Source organism: Salvelinus fontinalis, chromosome 24 (genome assembly GCF_029448725.1).
Source record: "Salvelinus fontinalis isolate EN_2023a chromosome 24, ASM2944872v1, whole genome shotgun sequence".
Taxonomy (NCBI): domain Eukaryota; kingdom Metazoa; phylum Chordata; class Actinopteri; order Salmoniformes; family Salmonidae; genus Salvelinus; species Salvelinus fontinalis.
Window position 1 is genome coordinate 38,642,426 of NC_074688.1, and position 21,919 is coordinate 38,664,344.

General features: G+C 44.3%; 1 protein-coding gene across 1 annotated transcript in view; it reads right to left on the bottom strand.

Annotated features, from left to right (window-relative positions):
* Nucleotides 1-21,919, bottom strand: part of LOC129822407 (collagen alpha-1(XXVI) chain-like) — a 57,534-nt gene that overhangs the window by 23,218 nt on the left and 12,397 nt on the right. The window contains exons 4-7 of the mRNA XM_055880675.1: nt 5,762-5,823; nt 5,360-5,486; nt 5,043-5,132; nt 4,698-4,817 (exon numbers count right to left, since the gene is read on the bottom strand). Coding sequence (XP_055736650.1) covers nt 4,698-4,817; nt 5,043-5,132; nt 5,360-5,486; nt 5,762-5,823 — 399 coding nt within the window. The remainder of the gene's footprint in view (nt 1-4,697; nt 4,818-5,042; nt 5,133-5,359; nt 5,487-5,761; nt 5,824-21,919) is intronic.

The following is a 21,919-nucleotide window of genomic DNA, read 5'->3' on the forward strand; positions in this document are numbered from 1 at the left end:
AAAGCATAGAGGGTCTAGTTGAAGCATTGAGGGTCTGGTGGAAGCACAGAGGGTCTGGTGGAAGCATAGAGGGTCTGGTGAAAGCATAGAGGGTCTGGTGGAAGCATAGAGGGTCTGGTGGAAACATAGAGGGTCTGGTGGAAGCATAGAGGGTCTGGTGGAAGCATAGAGGGTCTGGTGGAAACAGTAGCGATGCGTAGCTAACCCCCCCTCTGCTTAGTCTAATACAGCGAAAACTAAAATATACCAAAAAAAGGATTTAGTCCAATCAACATAAGCTACATATGATGTGGATGTCCATGGTTCTGATTTCTGTGTGTGTGTGTGTGTGTGTGTGTGTGTGTGTGTGTGTGTGTGTGTGTGTGTGTGTGCATGCGCGCACGTTGGTACAGGTAGAAAAACATGTTGACTCGCTCTACTTGTAGAGAAACACCAATGCCTTCCTCCTCTCTTTCATAATGATGAAATAGTCTCTCACTCAGTCATATAGTACACGCTTCTACATTTTGTTGTCCTCGGCTACCTGGCTAAAATGATGACTCGCTAGCCTAACTTCCATTCATGGTCAACGTAAGCTAGTTAACGTTAGCCTTCTACATCTAGCTACATATTGAACTTCCATATTCTCAGGTCAAGGACACGACAATGTATGAATTAATGGTTGGATCAGAATCGCCGTTATGATCATTGGCCAGTACGGAGAATTAAGTAAAACCACAAGTCCACATCCCAATATCCATCCATGGCTAAATTAGGAAAGGGACAATTTTAGCTACAGACACAGAGAGGCGAAATATAAATTATAAAAACATATCTATATTTTTTTTTGGGGGGGGGGGACCTGGCTTCCCTTGGCGTACATGAATACCCGCCACTGAGTGGAAGCATCCGTCCCTCTGGAACTAATTACAGCTGCTCATGCAGGCTCCCTCCATCCCTTCTCTACACGGGCCTGGGATTTGGCTCCTGGCCGGCCCTGCATTTTCAATTGCAGACTGCTGTGCTGACAGCTTACAAATGAGCTGTGATTTACAGCCAGCTGGCTCCAGCAGCCAACACAGCCAACAGCCTCTCTTCTCCTCTGCTCTCCACAGACCCAGATCTAGAGCCACAGACCCAGATCTAGAGCCACAGACACAGATCTAGAGCCACAGACCCAGATCTAGAGCCACAGACCCAGATCTAGAGCCACAGACCCAGATCTAGAGCCACAGACCCAGATCTAGAGCCACAGACCCACTCTGAGCCAGACTACTAATAAGCAGCTCAGGGCCGTCACTATCTAGCCAAGTTGCAAAGTCAGAAGCCCCGCCTAGACAAAGGAGACGATTGTGGACTACAGGAAAAAGAGGACCGAGCACGCCCCCATTCTCATCGAAGGGGTTGCAGTGGAGTAGGTTGAGAGCTTCAAGTTCCTTGGTGTCCACATCACTAACAAACTAACATGGTCCAAGTGTAACGGATGTGAAATGGCTAGCTAGTTAGCGGGTGCGCGCTAGTAGCATTTCAATCAGTTACGTCACTTGCTCTGAGACTTAAGTAGTGTTGCCCCTTGCTTTGCAAGGGCCGTGGCTTTTGTGGAGCGATGGGTAACGCTGCTTCGTGGGTGACTGTTGTCGATGTGTGCAGAGGGTCCCTGGTTCGCGCCCGTGTCGGGGCGAGGGGACGGTTTAAAGTTATACTGTTACACAAGTACACAAAGACAGTCATGAAGAGGGCACGACAAAATCTATTCCCCCTCAAGAGACTGAAAAGGTTTTTCATGGGTCCTCAGATCGTCAAAAGGTTCTACAGCTGCACCATTGAGAGCATCCTCACAGGTCGCATCACTGCCTGGAATGGCAACTGCTCGGCCTCCGACCGCAAGGCACTACAGAGGGTAATGCGAACAGCCCAGTACATCACTGGGGCCAAGCTTCCTGCCATCCAGGGCCTCTATACCAGGCAGTGTCAGAGGAAGGCCCTAAAAATTGTCAAAGGCTCCAGCCACCCTAGTCATAGACTGTTCTCTCTGCTACAGCAAGGCAAGCGGTACCGGAGCGCCAAGTCTAGGTCCCAGAGGCTTCCAAACAAATGTCTACCCAGACTGCCCCCCCCTTTTACACCGCTGCTACTCTCTGTTGTCATCATCTATAAATGGTCACTTTAATAACTCTACCTATATCTACATATTACCTCAACTAACCAGTGCCTCAGCACATTGACACTGTACCGGTACCCACCTGTATATAGCCTCAACATTGTTATTTTACTGCTGCTCTTTAATGACTTGATACTTGTATTTCTTATTCTCATCCATTTAAAAAAAACTGCATTGTTGGTTAGGGGCTCGTAAGTAAGCATTTCACTGTGAGGTCTACAACTGTTCGGCGCATGTGACTAATAAAATTTGATTTGATTTACTTCTACATTTTCTCTGATATTTGATTTGAAACATAATCCCCCCCAAAAAATTAAACCTAACCTTAAACCTAACCTTAACATAAACTTAAACTTTACCCTAACCTTAAACACACTGCTAACCTTATGCCTAACCCTAATCTTAAACTTTTGATTTTGCAGCTTGGCCAAATACTAGTAAGTGAGCCTCAGCCTGTCAGCCTGTACTGCCCTCTGGTGTTAAATTATGGCACATTAACCTGTGTTTGTCTTGTCTGGACCATTCTAGTCACCAACACTATCTCATCCATGGAAAACAGTTACTGTATGTATTTGCAGACTGGTCCTGTTATTAATTAATCATAGAATATTTCAGTTTGAATTCTAGAATGGGTGTTAGCATCTGCAGTGGCCAGTGGAGACAGAGACTCATGGAAGCTCTTAGCAGCTGCAGTGTGAATGTGAACACAAGGAAACAATCAAGTTCATTCAACCCAGTATTTCCTGTTGTAGTAATTCTAACATTTTTGATCCTGGTAAATAGCAACCTGATGCCCTTTTAAATTACATGAACTACTAATGTAAAGCCTTTGATGCAGGCTGAAGCAAACAATGCTATGTTGAGGAGGACAGATAGTCTGAGGGACTCTCAGTGGTTATAATCAATTGTTTCTCCTTCCTGGATATGCACATATTCAATAACAGAGCTTGTTCCCCTGTCTTCACCTTGTTCCCCCTGTCTTCACCTTGTTCCCCCGTCTTCACCTTGTGCCCCTGTCTTCACCTTGTTCCCCTGTCTCCACCTTGTTCCCCCTGTCTCCACCTTGTTCCCCCTGTCTTCACCTCGTTCCCCCTGTCTTCACCTCGTTCCCCTGTCTTCACCTCGTTCCCCCTGTCTTCACCTCGTTCCCCCTGTCTTCACCTCGTTCCCCTGTCTTCACCTCGTTCCTCTGTCTTCACCTTGTTCCCCTGTCTTCACCTTGTTCCCCTGTCTTCACCTTGTTCCCCTGTCTTCACCTTGTTCCCCTGTCTTCACCTTGTTCCCCTGTCTTCACCTTGTTCCCCTGTCTTCACCTTGTTCCCCTGTCTTCACCTTGTGCCCCCTGTCTTCACCTTGTGCCCCCTGTCATCACCTCGTTCCCCTGTCATCACCTCGTTCCCCTGTCATCACCTCGTTCCCCTGTCTTCACCTCGTTCCCCCTGTCTTCACCTCGTTCCCCCTGTCTTCACCTCGTTCCCCCTGTCTCCACCTCGTTCCCCCTGTCTTCACCTCGTTCCCCCTGTCTTCACCTCGTTCCCCTGTCTTCACCTCGTTCCCCCTGTCTCCACCTTGTTCCCCTGTCTTCACCTCGTTCCCCCTGTCTCCACCTTGTTCCCTCTGTCTTCACCTCGTTCCCCTGTCTTCACCTCATTCCCCCTGTCTTCACCTCGTTCCCCCTGTCTTCACCTCGTTCCCCCTGTCTTCACCTCGTTCCCCCTATCTTCACCTCGTTCCCCCTGTCTTCACCTCATTCCCCCTGTCTTCACCTCGTTCCCCCTGTCTTCACCTCATTCCCCCTGTCTTCACCTCGTTCCCCCTGTCTTCACCTCGTTCCCCCTGTCTTCACCTTGTTCCCCCTGTCTTCACCTCGTTCCCCCTGTCTTCACCTCATTCCCCTGTCTTCACCTTATTCCCCCTGTGTTCACCTCGTTCCCCTTTCTTCACCTTGTTCCCCCTGTCTTCACCTTGTTCCCCCTGTCTTCACCTTGTTCCCCCTGTCTTCACCTCGTTCCCCCTGTCTTCACCTCGTTCCCCTTTCTTCACCTCGTTCCCCCTGTCTTCACCTCGTTCCCCCTGTCTTCACCTCGTTCCCCCTGTCTTCACCTTGTTCCCCCTGTCTTCACCTCGTTCCCCCTGTCTTCACCTCGTTCCCCCTGTCTCCCCCTCGTTCCCCCTGTCTCCACCTTGTTCCCCCTGTCTCCACCTTGTTCCCCCTGTCTTCACCTCGTCCCCCCTGTCTTCACCTCGTTCCCCCTGTCTTCACCTCGTTCCCCTTTCTTCACCTCGTTCCCCCTGTTTTCACCTCGTTCCCCTTTCTTCACCTTGTTCCCCTGTCTTCACCTTGTTCCCCCTGTCTTCACCTTGTTCCCCTGTCTTCACCTTGTTCCCCTGTCTTCACCTTGTTCCCCTGTCTTCACCTTGTTCCCCCTGTCTTCACCTTGTTCTGCATTCATTGGTCCTTGGCCAGTGTTCCAATCATGGCTGACAGGAAGAGCTCTTAGAAACAATACTACTGAGGCTGAGATGGTCATGAGGGTGGTTGGGGGGGTCCACTCACCCTGCTCGTCGAACCCAAACATGTCACCTCTCGGCCAGGTAGAGGAGGAGGGTGGCCCTGGAGGTCCTGGGAGGCCTGGAAGACCGATCTCTCCTGGTCTTCCTCTCTCTCCCGTTGGCCCTGGTAATCAGCGAGTGCATATCATCTCACAACAATAGGCATGTTTTGTCGTCAGATAAGATAAAGACCTGAACATTACATTGTCTTACGTCAGGTGGCGTCACTCCTACGCGATCCTTGCAGGCGGAATCGTCTGACATAAGACGATCCACAACATATTGAAAAAACAGAATGAATCTCATACATTCCCATCAGAGTTACATGGGGAATATCAGGATGGATCACCTGTGGGGCCGGTCGGTCCTGGAACCCCTGCCTCGCCAGCTGGGCCTGGAATTCCTGGTGATCCGATTGGCCCTGGTGGTCCTCTTCCTCCTATTGACCAGAACCAGAACCATGTGTTTAACATGTTGAGAGGAAACCTCCCCAGAGGTTATATATGGCTGTATGCATATGTGTGTGTGTGTGTGTGTGTGTGTGTGTGTGTGTGTGTGTGTGTGTGTGTGTGTGTGTGTGTGTGTGTGTGTGTGTGTGTGTGTGTGTGTGTGTGTGTGTGTGTGTGTGTGTGAGACACTGTATAGAGGTGGGGTTGGGGGTTTTACTGGCTGTAGGTAAGATGGAGGGCCTGTTGGGGGTGGGGTTGGGGGTGTACATCACGTTGTCGCTGGAGCCCTCTGTTGAGTTGTTGAAGGACGGTGATGGTGAACCTGCTCCCTCTAGCAGTTTAATCTGGAATAACAAAGAGCCAAGGTCAGATTAAATATCATTTATTTTATGTGGTTCTCCGTAGCTCAGTTAGTAGTACATGGCTCTTGCCAGGATTGTGGGTTCGATTCCCAGGACCACCCGTATGTAAAATGTAAGCACGCATGACTGTACGTCGGTTTGGATAAAAGTGTCTGCCAAATGGCAGTATTAATATGTTATTATAATATTAAATATACTGATGTGACAGGTAACATCCATCTTCCTGTGACTCCTTTCCTCCTGTCCTTCATTCTTACCTTGGACTCGATGAAGTTCAGTCTGTTGTTTATGTCAGTGAAGCCAGTGCAGTTCATACACTCTGCGACGAGAGAGAGAGAGAGAGGAGAGATGAGAGATGAGAGAGAGAGAGGAGAGACGAGAGAGAGAGAGAGAGGAGAGACGAGAGAGAGAGGAGAGATAAAAGACAAGGGAGAGATGAGAGAGAGAGAGAGAGGAGAGACGAGAGAGAGGAGAGATGAGAGACAAGAGAGAGAGAGGAGAGACGAGAGAGAGAGAGGAGAGACGAGAGAGAGAGGAGAGAGGAGAGACGACAGACGAGAGAGAGAAGAGAGACGAGAGGGTTAAAGATGAGAGGAGATCACACAGACACACACGTACACACACACACACACACACACACACACACACACACACACACACACACACACACACACACACACACACACACACACACACACACACACACACACACACACACACACACACACACACACACACACACACACACACCCTCTCCTGGGAAGCCAAAAGACATATAAAAGAACAATAGTCGTAAAACAATATCCAAGAATTTATTAACTATTCTTAAATATTTTCTTCATTAAATCATGTCAGACACTCAGACAGACTAAACAGTGACCTCTTGTCATCTTTATCTCTGTCTCTCCAACACACACACACGCTCACACGTACGCACACACCAGCCTTTCTCCAGCAACATGAAGGGGTATGAATTAATCCAATAGGTTTAATTGGCATCCGATGGTTTAAAACCTGTTAAGGCTAGGGGGTGCTGTTGTCACTATTTATGGAAATCGTGTATGTTTTGAAATGGCTTCCTACAAAATTCTTGATCGTACAATATGCATATTATTATTATTATTGGATAGAAAACACTCTATAGTTTCTATAGCCGTTGAAATTTTGTCTCTGAGTGGAACAGAACTCATTCTACAGCAATTTCCCTGACATGGAGTCAGATTTCACACATTTTGGCCCCTGTTCTGGAGTCAGTTTTAAGGCCACTGTTATTGCTATGAGTATACGGACACTGCTTACGTCTTCCCCTGGATGCCTTTACGTGATGACGCTTTGAATGGTATCGATTGCCCAATCACAGCCCCTATAAAAAAAAAACACGTGTAGGTAGGAACTCTTTTCTAGGTGCGTAAGGCGCGCGGAGGACACCGACCTACTGTTTTTCCAAGCATTAGTGTAGCCAGTTATATTTCTCAGGTCATGTTTCTACTCGTTATAGGAGTTAAAAACATCATAAGGTAGTTAATTTAAAGCGTTTTATAGCAATTTATATCCGTTTAGTGCGATTTTGGGACATTTATTTCTGAGATACTGTGAATCTCTGGGCACCGTTCCAGTTCATGCCGAACGCAATGTGCATTTCTACATGCAATGTGCATTTCTACATTCGACCAAAAGACGATTAGACCCAAGAAAGGATTCTTTGACCAAGATTCTGATGGAAGAACAGCTCAAAGTAGGAACAATTTATTATGATAAATTGTGTTTCTGTCGAAAAATGTTAATGGCTTAGGACGCCATCTTTTTTGACGTAGCTTCGCTTGGCGCAAACTGTATTGAAAAGTAAGGATAATTAAAAAAATGTAAATCCGCGATTGTATTAAGAATTAAATTGTCTATCAATCGCTGTCCACCCTATATTTTTTAGTCACGTTTATGAGTATTTATGTATACGACTAGATCACTGTCTAATGTGGCGCAGGACATTTTCTGACCAGCTGGGCTACTTTTCTCATTGTCTAACCATGATTTTGGTGGCTAAATATGCACATTTTCGAACAAACTGTATATGTATGTTGTAATGTGATGTTACAGGAGTGTCATCTGAAGAATTCTGAGAAGGTTAGTGAAAAAATTAATATATTTTGGCGATGTTTACGTTATCGCTCTCTTTGGCTAGAATCAATGCTGGTGTAATGTTTGCACATGTGCTATGCTAATATAACGATTTATTGTGTTTTCGCTGTAAGACACTTAGAAAATCTGAAATATTGTCTGTATTCACAGGATCTGTGTCTTTCGATTAGTGTATGCTGTGTATTTTTACGAAATGTTTGATGATTAGTAGTTAGGTAAACACGTTGCTCATTGTATTTATTCTAGTCCATTTGTGACGGTGGGTGCAATTGTAAACTATGACATCTACCTGAAATATGCACATTTTTCTAACAAAACCTATCCTATACCATAAATATGTTATCAGACTGTCATCTGATGAGCTTTTTTCTTGGTTAGTGGCTATCAATATCTTAGTTTAGCCGAATTGGTGATAGCTACTGGGGTTGGTGGACAAAGAAAAGATGGTGGATTATGCTAATGTGTTTAGCTAATAGATTTACATCTTTACATATTGTGTCTTCCCTGTAAAACATTTTAAAAATCGGACATGTTGGCTGGATTCACAAGATCTGTGTCTTTCATTAGCTGTATTGGACTTTAATGTGTGAAAGTTAAATATTTAAAAAAAATATATTTTTTGAATTTCGCGGCTCTGCCTTTTCAGTGGGGGTGGGGGGGATGTGCCGCTAGCGGCACCCCGGGGCTAGACAGGTTAAGAAAGAAAACCCAAGTCAAGATCATATCAACTAATCTACAGGTCACCACAAGGCACCACTTGTATAAGAATCTGCTCACCTCTGGGTAAACCTCTGGGTAAACCTCTGGGTAAACTAAATGATATGTGCGGAAGAACATTGGTCCAGTAAATAGAACGTTCCAAATAGAAAGTTATGATCTAGAAAAGTCAATAACAGAAGTGTTCCGGAATGTTCCCCCATCCCACAGACACATCTGGCCACATCTGGCCACACAAACCTTATGATGTAGAATGCCATAGCCATGGACAACTAGCAGTCATAAATAACTAGTCATTACAGCAACAACATGAGCTAAACTGTTCTGGCTTCCCTATATCATGGTCTAACCACAGTACGCTGGCAGCCGTTAAGGTTTCTGTATTAAAATAGGACAGACAGGGTTAGTTGGTGTGTGTTTTTTTCTCCCTCCAAAGTATTTATTTACCATTAGTATAAGCGTACATGCATGCATCCACAAACAGAAGCAAAGATCAAGGGCTCAACCAAACACATTCCTCTGTAATTCATCAGCCCACACACTCAGTACTGTTATCTGCCCACACACTCAGTACTGTTATCTGCCCACACACTCAGTACTGTTATCTGCCCGCACACTCAGTACTGTTATCTGCCCACACACTCAGTACTGTTATCTGCCCACACACTCAGTACTGTTTATCAAGCCACTTCAGTGAGACCAAAATTAACCAAATGATCTCCGTGTGATAGAGTAATATCACTGAGAATCAGTACAGTAGGGGTTGATGTATGTACAGAGCGATGTGGGGTTTGGTTACAGCACTGAAATGACCCTCTATCCCTCTCTGTTCCCAATGAGAGGTTTGGGATCTAGAGTCATTACTGTATCATAAACACGCGCCACAGAGACAAGTCATTATGTCATAAACATGAGCCTGGAGTAATCTACACCAACACCAATGTGCGGAGGTGGCAGGGTTCTGTTTGAGAGGGAATGGATGGTTCCGTTGTATGAAAGCTAACACAGTACTTACAGTGGAACTACAATCTACAGGGGATGTATACCGTGATACCATGACAACATAAAGATATGGAGTCTCATAATGACACCATGACAACATAAAGATATGGAGTCATAATGACACCATGACAACATAAAGATATGGAGTCATAATGACACCATGACAACATAAAGATATGGAGTCTCATAATGACACCATGACAACATAAAGATATGGAGTCTCATAATGACACCATGACAACATAAAGATATGGAGTCTCATAATGACACCATGACAACATAAAGATATGGAGTCTCATAATGACACCATGACAACATAAAGATATGGAGTCATAATGACACCATGACAACATAAAGATATGGAGTCTCATAATGACACCATGACAACATAAAGATATGGAGTCTCATAATGACACCATGACAACATAAAGATATGGAGTCTCATAATGACACCATGACAACATAAAGATATGGAGTCTCATAATGACACCATGACAACATAAAGATATGGAGTCTCATAATGACACCATGACAACATAAAGATATGGAGTCTCATAATGACACCATGACAACATAAAGATATGGAGTCATAATGACACCATGACAACATAAAGATATGGAGTCTCATAATGATACCATGACAACATAAAGATATGGAGTCTCATGATACCATGACAACATAAAGATATGGAGTCTCATAATGACACCATGACAACATAAAAATATGGAGTCATAATGACACCATGACAACATAAAGATATGGAGTCATAATGACACCATGACAACATAAAGATATGGAGTCATAATGACACCATGACAACATAAAGATATGGAGTCTCATAATGATACCATGACAACATAAAGATATGGAGTCATAATGACACCATGACAACATAAAGATATGGAGTCATAATGACACCATGACAACATAAAGATATGGAGTCTCATAATGACACCATGACAACATAAAGATATGGAGTCATAATGACACCATGACAACATAAAGATATGGAGTCATAATGACACCATGACAACATAAAGATATGGAGTCATAATGACACCATGACAACATAAAGATATGGAGTCATAATGATACCATGACAACATAAAGATATGGAGTCATAATGACACCATGACAACATAAAGATATGGAGTCTCATAATGACACCATGACAACATAAAGATATGGAGTCATAATGATACCATGACAACATAAAGATATGGAGTCTCATAATGACACCATGACAACATAAAGATATGGAGTCTCATAATGATACCATGACAACATAAAGATATGGAGTCTCATAATGATACCATGACAACATAAAGATATGGAGTCTCATAATGACACCATGACAACATAAAGATATGGAGTCAAGATATGGAGTCTCATAATGATACCATGACAACATACAGATATGGAGTCTCATAATGACACCATGACAACATAAAGATATGGAGTCATAATGACACCATGACAACATAAAGATATGGAGTCTCATAATGACACCATGACAACATAAAGATATGGAGTCATAATGACACCATGACAACATAAAGATATGGAGTCTCATAATGACACCATGACAACATAAAGATATGGAGTCATAATGACACCATGACAACATAAAGATATGGAGTCTCATAATGACACCATGACAACATAAAGATATGGAGTCATAATGATACCATGACAACATAAAGATATGGAGTCATAATGACACCATGACAACATAAAGATATGGAGTCTCATAATGACACCATGACAACATAAAGATATGGAGTCATAATGATACCATGACAACATAAAGATATGGAGTCTCATAATGACACCATGACAACATAAAGATATGGAGTCTCATAATGATACCATGACAACATAAAGATATGGAGTCTCATAATGATACCATGACAACATAAAGATATGGAGTCTCATAATGACACCATGACAACATAAAGATATGGAGTCATAATGACACCATGACAACATAAAGATATGGAGTCTCATAATGACACCATGACAACATAAAGATATGGAGTCTCATAATGACACCATGACAACATAAAGATATGGAGTCTCATAATGATACCATGACAACATACAGATATGGAGTCTCATAATGACACCATGACAACATAAAGATATGGAGTCATAATGACACCATGACAACATAAAGATATGGAGTCTCATAATGACACCATGACAACATAAAGATATGGAGTCATAATGACACCATGACAACATAAAGATATGGAGTCTCATAATGACACCATGACAACATAAAGATATGGAGTCATAATGACACCATGACAACATAAAGATATGGAGTCTCATAATGACACCATGACAACATAAAGATATGGAGTCTCATAATGACACCATGACAACATAAAGATATGGAGTCTCATAATGATACCATGACAACATACAGATATGGAGTCTCATAATGACACCATGACAACATAAAGATATGGAGTCTCATAATGATACCATGACAACATAAAGATATGGAGTCTCATAATGATACCATGACAACATAAAGATATGGAGTCTCATAATGACACCATGATAACATAAAGATATGGAGTTTTAAAATGATACCATGACAGCATAAAGATATGGAGTCTCATAATGATACCATGACAACATAAAGATATGGAGTCTCATAATGATACCATGACAACATAAAGATATGGAGTCTCATAATGATACCATGACAACATAAAGATATGGAGTCTCATAATGACACCATGACAACATAAAGATATGGAGTCTCATAATGACACCATGACAACATAAAGATATGGAGTCTCATAATGACACCATGACAACATAAAGATATGGAGTCTCATAATGATACCATGACAACATAAAGACATGGAGTCTCATAATGATACCATAACAACATAAAGATATGGAGTCTCATAATGATACCATGACAACATAAAGATATGGAGTCATAATGATACCATGACAACATAAAGATATGGAGTCATAATGATACCATGACAACATAAAGATATGGAGTCATAATGATACCATGACAACATAAAGATATGGACAGTAGGAGGTAGGAATAGAGAAACGTGGCCTCAGGCTGCGACAGCAGGAGGTAGGAATAGAGAAACGTGGCCCCAGGCTGCGACAGTAGGAGGTAGGAATAGAGAAACATGGCCCCAGGCTGCGACAGTAGGAGGTAGGAATAGAGAAACGTGGCCCCAGGCTGCGACTATAGGAGGTAGGAATAGAGAAACGTGGCCCCAGGCTGCGACAGTAGGAGGTAGGAATAGAGAAACGTGGCCCCAGGCTGCGACAGTAGGAGGTAGGAATAGAGAAACGTGAACCCAGGCTGAGACAGTAGGAGGTAGGAATAGAGAAACATGGCCCCAGGCTGCGACAGTAGGAGGTAGGAATAGAGAAACGTGGCCCCAGGCTGCGACAGCAGGAGGTAGGAATAGAGAAACGTGGCCCCGGGCTGAGACAGTAGGAGGTAGGAATAGAGAAACATGGCCCCAGGCTGAGACAGTAGGAGGTAGGAATAGAGAAACGTGGCCCCAGGCTGCGACTATAGGAGGTAGGAATAGAGAAACGTGGCCCCAGGCTGCGACAGTAGGAGGTAGGAATAGAGAAACGTGGCCCCAGGCTGCGACAGTAGGAGGTAGGAATAGAGAAACGTGGCCCCAGGCTGCGACAGTAGGAGGTAGGAATAGAGAAACGTGGCCCCAAGCTGAGACAGTAGGAGGTAGGAATAGAGAAACGTGGCCCCAGGCTGCGACAGTAGGAGGTAGGAATAGAGAAACATGGCCCCAGGCTGCGACAGTAGTGACACTAATGATATCAAGTTAAAATAACCCTTAACATCACTTAGCGCATATCATGGGTCCTTAAAGTAATATCTACAATAAACACACATAACTATAATTATAACTCAGACCTTTTATTTGCAATAATTGGATTTCCAATCCTCTCTGCCAAGATAAACCCCTGCATGTGTGTGTGTGTGTGTGTGCACGCGCTCGCACAGTGAACCATCCTCATTGCTAAGGCACACAGCCCACAACAGAGACATGCACAGGAAGGAGAATGCTGTCATTTACCCAAAATACACAGCAGGGTGGGCAGTGTGAGTGAGTGTGTGTCTATCTAGTGTGGTGTCATAGACAGTCTCCCAGGGCTGGCCATTTCCCAGCAGTCTGTGCTGTATCTGCCCACGACCAGCGTGTGGTCGGCCACTGATGGCAACAGGGGCGGGAAGCGCTGAACGCTCTGTGCCCAAACCAGGATACCAAGGATGCCCAGCTCTCCACAGCGTGACCATACGGAATTTCTCATCCCCATGCCAGCCTACTGACCGCTCAGAACCAAACTCAGGCTCAATAACAGTGCTCTGCAATTTTTTGTTCTGATGACTCACAGTGTGCAGTAACTTTTGTTACAGCCCAGTACTAACAAAGATAATTCAATGAATTAACTGATCTCCAAGCGCTTGATTGGTTGAGCCAAGTGTGCTAGTGGTATGGCAATCTCTCGTGGACAGACTGTGGAAATATAAATGGTACGGTAGATCTATGATAGATCTAGATTCTATGGGTAACGAGCAGCAATAGTTCTGGTGCTTTTGTTTTTGAAAAATGTATCACTGGTAATTTGGACAAATCATGATTTCGCAGGTTATAGCATCTTTCGAATTATGGAAAGTGGGAGGGGACATTCGACCCATAGACTTGCCCGTGAATCGTAAAGCGAGTGGGGGGAGGGGGGGGGGGGGCGAGAGAGAGACAGAGAGAGAGAGAGAGAGAGAGGGGGGGGGGGGGGGGGAGTGAGAGAGAGATGGGGGGAGAGAGAGGGGGAGAGTGGGGGAGGGTGTAGCTCCTCATTCTGGTTGTAGCATCTCTTCTTTTAACAGGTATAGACCAAGAACTTAACCTGAGATTAGTAATACAGTTTTAGGCTGCGTCTAGGGGCGGCAGGTAGCCTAGTGGTTCGAGCATTGGACTAGTAACCGAAATGGTTGCTAGATTGAATCCCAGAGCTGACAAGGTAAAAATCTATTGTTCTGTCCCTGAACAAGGCAGTTAACCCACTGTTCCTAGGCCGGCATTGTAAATAATAATTTGTTCTTAACTGACTTGCCTAGTTAAATAAAGATAAATGTTAAATAAAGGTTAAATAAAATAAATCTAAAGCATGCTCAGGACCAAAGCCACCCACTGGGCAAAAACTGGTTTAACCTGTTTGGGCTGCAGGGGCAGTATTGAGTAGCCAGATAAAATGTGCCCATTTCAAACGGCCACGTACTCAATTCTTGCTCATACAATATGCATATTATTATTACTATTGGATAGAAAACACTCTCTAGTTTCTAAAACCGTTTAAATTATATCTGTGAGTCAAACAGAACTCATTTGGCACAAACTTCCTGACCAGGAAGTGGAAAGTCTGAAATTGAGGCTCTGTTTTTCTTCCTGCCTATACATGGGCATGAAACGTAAGAGTCTACGTGCACTTCATAGACCTTCCCCTGGATGTCAAGAGGCTGTGAGAGAAGAAATTTTGTGTTTATCTTGGTCTGACGTGGAATACAGGCTCTTTGTATGACGTGTCCCTCATTTTCGGTACTCTGAGGAGCGCGCGGTGGACAGTGGGATTGCCTTCTGTTTAGCTGCCGTTATAGGCGACTACTATCTCCGGTTCGGATTTTATTTGATACATGTGACCATATCATCGTAAAGTATGTTTTTTCAATATAGTTTAATCAGATTATTGAATTTTTTTCGGGAGTTTTGCCGTGTTCCGTTCTCTGACTTTGTTGACGATGGAGCGATTCGTGCCACCCGGCTAGCGCGCGTGCTAAATGAAGAGGGAAAGTGTCCGTTCTAATTCCAAACAACGACTGTTCTGGACAAAGGACACCTTGTCCAACATTCCGATGAAAGATCAGCAAAAGTAAGAAACATTTTATGATGCTATTTCATATATCTGTCGAACATGTTGTACTAGTCGCCGGCGGCCAACGTTTGGGTACTCTAGCTATACCGAAGCTGCATATCGTAATGAAGTTATTTTTTAGAATTCTAACACTGCGATTTCATTAAGAACTAATGGATCTATCATTTCCTATACAACATGTATTTTTTAGTTATGTTTATGAATAGCTATTTGGTCAGAATATGTGTGTCAGAAAAAGTGTCAGGAAAAATCCGGATGTAGTGGGGAAAAGTAGCTAAGATAGCACACGGTGTAACCATTGATTTCAGCTCTAAATATGCACATTTTCGAACAAAACATAAGTGTATGTATAACCTGATGTTATAGGACTGTCATCTGAGGAAGAAAATCAAGGTTAGTCAAAAATTATATATCTTTTGCTTGTTTGTTACGATCGCTTACTTTTGCTACTGGGAAATTGCTTGTGTTTTTGGCTATTGTGGTGAGCTAATATAACGCTATATTGTGTTTTCGCTGTAAAACACTTGATAAATCGGAAATATTGTCTGGAATCACAAGATGCCTGTCTTTCAATTGCTGTACACTATGTATTTTTCAGAAATGTTTTATGATGAGTAATTAGGTATTTGACGTTGGTGTCTGTAATTATTCTGTCTGCTTCGGTGCAACTTCTGATTGTAGCTGCAATGTAAACTATGATTTATACCTGAAATATGCACATTTTTCGAACAAAGTCCACACATCATCTGGCCCAGGACACTACAACTACAGACTGTTGATCCTCACCTGGCCCAGGACACTACAACTACAGACTGTTGATCCTCATCTGGCCCAGGACACTACAACTACAGACAGTTGATCCTCATCTGGCCCAGGACACTACAACTACAGACTGTTGATCCTCATCTGGCCCAGGACACTACAACTACAGACAGTTGATCCTCACCTGGCCCAGGACACTACAACTACAGACTGTTGATCCTCATCTGGCCCAGGACACTACAACTACAGACAGTTGATCCTCATCTGGCCCAGGACACTACAACTACAGACTGTTGATCCTCACCTGGCCCAGGACACTACAACTACAGACTGTTGATCCTCACCTGGCCCAGGACACTACAACTACAGACTGTTGATCCTCACCTGGCCCAGGACACTACAACTACAGACTGTTGATCCTCATCTGGCCCAGGACACTACAACTACAGACTGTTGATCCTCATCTGGCCCAGGACACTACAACTACAGACTGTTGATCCTCATCTGGCCCAGGACACTACAACTACAGACTGTTGATCCTCATCTGGCCCAGGACACTACAACTACAGACTGTTGATCCTCATCTGGCCCAGGACACTACAACTACAGACTGTTGATCCTCATCTGGCCCAGGACACTACAACTACAGACAGTTGATCCTCATCTGGCCCAGGACACTACAACTACAGACTGTTGATCCTCATCTGGCCCAGGACACTACAACTACAGACTGTTGATCCTCATCTGGCCCAGGACACTACAACTACAGACTGTTGATCCTCATCTGGCCCAGGACACTACAACTACAGACTGTTGATCCTAACCTGGCCCAGGACACTACAACTACAGACTGTTGATCCTCATCTGGCCCAGGACACTACAACTACAGACAGTTGATCCTCATCTGGCCCAGGACACTACAACTACAGACTGTTGATCCTCATCTGGCCCAGGACACTACAACTACAGACTGTTGATCCTAATCTGGCCCAGGACACTACAACTACAGACTGTTGATCCTCATCTGACCCAGGACACTACAACTACAGACTGTTGATCCTCATCTGGCCCAGGACACTAAAACTACAGACTGTTGATCCTCACCTGGCCCAGGACACTACAACTACAGACTGTTGATCCTCATCTGGCCCAGGACACTACAACTACAGACAGTTGATCCTCATCTGGCCCAGGACACTACAACTACAGACTGTTGATCCTCACCTGGCCCAGGACACTACAACTACAGACTGTTGATCCTCATCTGGCCCAGGACACTACAACTACAGACTGTTGATCCTCATCTGGCCCAGGACACTACAACTACAGACTGTTGATCCTCATCTGGCCCAGGACACTACAACTACAGACTGTTGATCCTCATCTGGCCCAGGACACTACAACTACAGACTGTTGATCCTCATCTGGCCCAGGACACTACAACTACAGACTGTTGATCCTCATCTGGCCCAGGACACTACAACTACAGACAGTTGATCCTCATCTGGCCCAGGACACTACAACTACAGACTGTTGATCCTCATCTGGCCCAGGACACTACAACTACAGACTGTTGATCCTCATCTGGCCCAGGACACTACAACTACAGACTGTTGATCCTCATCTGGCCCAGGACACTACAACTACAGACTGTTGATCCTAACCTGGCCCAGGACACTACAACTACAGACTGTTGATCCTCATCTGGCCCAGGACACTACAACTACAGACAGTTCATCCTCATCTGGCCCAGGACACTACAACTACAGACTGTTGATCCTCATCTGGCCCAGGACACTACAACTACAGACTGTTGATCCTCATCTGGCCCAGGACACTACAACTACAGACTGTTGATCCTCATCTGACCCAGGACACTACAACTACAGACTGTTGATCCTCATCTGGCCCAGGACACTAAAACTACAGACTGTTGATCCTCACCTGGCCCAGGACACTACAACTACAGACTGTTGATCCTCATCTGGCCCAGGACACTACAACTACAGACAGTTGATCCTCATCTGGCCCAGGACACTACAACTACAGACTGTTGATCCTCACCTGGCCCAGGACACTACAACTACAGACTGTTGATCCTCATCTGGCCCAGGACACTACAACTACAGACTGTTGATCCTCATCTGGCCCAGGACACTACAACTACAGACTGTTGATCCTCATCTGACCCAGGACACTACAACTACAGACTGTTGATCCACACCTGGCCCAGGACACTACAACTACAGACTGTTGATCCACACCTGGCCCAGGACACTAAAACTACAGACTGTTGATCCTCATCTGATCCAGGACACTACAACTACAGACTGCTCAGATAGATGCCCTTAGGACACAGACAGACTGACAGGTCCAGGACCAGGTATGGCTCTCCCCAAACACCTAGGGGTCAATGGTAACTGTCTAGCTTATGTCTGCTCACAGAACAGCCAGAGACAGAGACATTACTTATCATGGTGCTGTTATGGTGCTGTTTTATCACTTTAACTGAGACGAGAGGAAAGACTGAACGGAGGAGAGAGAGGGTAGGTAGAGATGGACAGGGAGAGAGATATGGAAAGGAGAACACAGGGAAAGAGAGAATAGGGAAAGCTGAGCGACGAGAGGAAGGGAGAGCTGAGGGAGGAGGAGAGGGGAAGGGAGAGCTGAGGGAGGAGGAGAGGAAGGGAGAGCTGAGGGAGGAGAGGAAGGGAGAGCTGAGGGAGGAGGAGAGGAAGGGAGAGCTGAGGGAGGAGGAAAGGAAGGGAGAACTGAGGGAGGAGGAAAGGAAGGGAGAACTGAGGGAGGAGGAGAGGAAGGGAGAGTGAAGGGTGGAGGAGAGGAAGGGAGAGCTGAGGGAGGAGGAGAGGAAAGGAAAAGCTGAGGGAGTTGGAGAGACAATGAGAGCTAGAGAGGAGAGGTGTTGAATGACTAAATGAACTATGAAGCGTTGCCAATATTAAACCCTACAAAACTGGGGAACGTGCAGAGCAAAGCTCACCCATAGCGTTACAGGAATAAATGATTGACAGCCGAATAATTAATCCTAAATGGATCTTCATATTCTTTATGTCCTCCCTCATTTGCATGAAGCTCATCCTGGTTGTTAAACTGTGGAAATGATTCAGGTTAACCTGCAGGTTAGCAGAGTACATGGGAATATATTCACTTCTCTTGACAGGATTTGGGAATAGAAAGATTATCTTCGCAGTAAGTGTTGGTGAAGTCTTGGTAAAATACGCAGGAGTTTAGAGGTCTATTCAGTAAGTGTTGGTGAAGTTTTCGTAAAATACACAGGAGTTTAGAGGTCTATTCAGTAAGTGTTGGTGAAGTTTTGGTAAAATACACAGGAGTTTAGAGGTCTATTCAGTAAGCGTTGGTGAAGTTTTGGTAAAATACACAGGAGTTTAGAGGTCTATTCAGTAAGTGTTGGTGAAGTTTTGGTAAAATACACAGGAGTTTAGAGGTCTATTCAGTAAGTGTTGGTGAAGTTTTGGTAAAATACACAGGAGTTTAGAGGTCTATTCAGTAAGTGTTGGTGAAGTTTTGGTAAAATACGTAGGAGTTTAGAGGTCTATTCAGTAAGTGTTGGTGAAGTCTTCGTAAAATACACAGGAGTTTAGAGGTCTATTCAGTAAGTGTTGGTGAAGTTTTGGTAAAATACGTAGGAGTTTAGAGGTCTATTCAGTAAGTGTTGGTGAAGTTTTGGTAAAATACACAGGAGTTTAGAGGTCTATTCAGTAAGCGTTGGTGAAGTTTTGGTAAAATACACAGGAGTTTAGAGGTCTATTCAGTAAGCGTTGGTGAAGTTTTGGTAAAATACACAGGAGTTTAGAGGTCTATTCAGTAAGTGTTGGTGAAGTTTTGGTAAAATACACAGGAGTTTAGAGGTCTATTCAGTAAGCGTTGGTGAAGTTTTGGTAAAATACACAGGAGTTTAGAGGTCTATTCAGTAAGTGTTGGTGAAGTTTTGGTAAAATACACAGGAGTTTAGAGGTCTATTCAGTAAGTGTTGGTGAAGTTTTGGTAAAATACGTAGGAGTTTAGAGGTCTATTCAGTAAGTGTTGGTGAAGTTTTGGTAAAATACGCAGGAGTTTAGAGGTTGTCTATTCAGTAAGCGTTGGTGAAGTTTTGGTAAAATACGTAGGAGTTTAGAGGTCTATTCAGTAAGTGTTGGTGAAGTTTTGGTAAAATACGCAGGAGTTTAGAGGTTGTCTATTCAGTAAGCGTTGGTGAAGTTTTGGTAGAGTATGTGGGCGTTTTATTGAGTTGCCAGTAAGGCGACTCCGGGTTAGGTCCTGGCATTGTTGCTACATAACTTCCTCCTCACACAGCCCCATTACCTTGTTAATGTGTGGAGATAGGCATCAAGGTGCCGCTACGACAGAGTGGAGAAGAAACAGGGCCCAACGGCAGCTAAATTACTTCCACATTTCTCCCAAATGTTTTCCATGCCGTCATGTGTCTGCACTACACACACTGACCCATGTATACACAAGCAGGAAACACACACACATACACACATTTTCCCTGCCTCAGCAAAGATCCATTGTAGGAACATTGATTGAGAACAAAATTATATATGGTGGTTTATTTTCTAGAGAGGAAGATGAGTTTATTATATAGAGAGGAAGATGAGTTTCTTATATAGAGAGGAAGATTAGTTTATTTTAAAGAGAGGAAGAGGAGTTTATTATATAGAGGAAGATAAGTTTATTATATAGCGGGGAGAGGAGGAGAGGAGGAGAGCGAAGGAGAGAGGAGGAGAGAAGAGGAGGAGAGAAGGGGAGAGGGGGAGAGAGGGGGAGAGAAGAGAGGAGGAGAGAAGAGGAGAGAAGAGAGGGGGAGAGAAGAGGAGAGAGGAGCAGAGAAGATGAGAGAGGAGGAGAGAGGAGGAGAGAGGACAACAAGTTGGCAGTTTGATTGATGTATAAGCAGACTTCTCAAATATCCACCATGACTCAGCCGCCAGAGGACAACACAGACAGGGCTGAGAAAACAATACATTGGCCTTCAGAGTTTAGTAGTGGGGCTCAACAGAACGTGTCTCATCGATGGCACTGATCTAGGATCACCTCACCTTCCCAAAACCTTTACGTCACCATTAGGGTGGAGATATGCCAGACTGACCCTACAGGGGAAATCTTCAGTTGCTCCATCCATTACAGTTGGTGCCAAGTGGGAAGCTTTTTTCCTTCAATGTTTGTAAACAAACGCTATAGCCTCAAGTGGTTACATTTCTCCAACACAATCACTCAGCTGTTTACCGAAACAGGGGCGGGGAATACCTCTTTGTTATTGTTTCAACTGCTGATTGCCGCTTTAAATCAATGTGTTGTTACCTAATCCTCCTATGCAAGGCAGGTGGCTGGCCTGTAAGGCAGGTGGCTGGCCTGTAAAGTTAATCTAGACAGAGAATCACATCGAACCAAAACCATTTCGGATCACTTCTGGACTATAGAGACAACCAAAAGGACTACAGACAACCAAAAGGACTACAGAGACAACCAAAAGGACTCCAGACACAACCAAAAGGACTCAAGACACAACCAAAAGGACTACAGAGACAACCAAAAGGACTCCAGACACAACCAACATGATTACAGAGACAACCAAAATGACTCCAGCCACAACCAAAATGACTCCAGCCACAACCAAAATGACTACAGAGACAACCAAAAGGACTCCAGACACAACCAAAAGGACTACAGACACAACCAAAAGGACTACAGAGACAACCAAAAAGACTACAGAGACAACCAAAAGGACTACAGAGACAACAAAAAGGACTACAGAGACAACCAAAAGGACTACAGAGACAACCAAAAGGACTACAGAGACAACCAA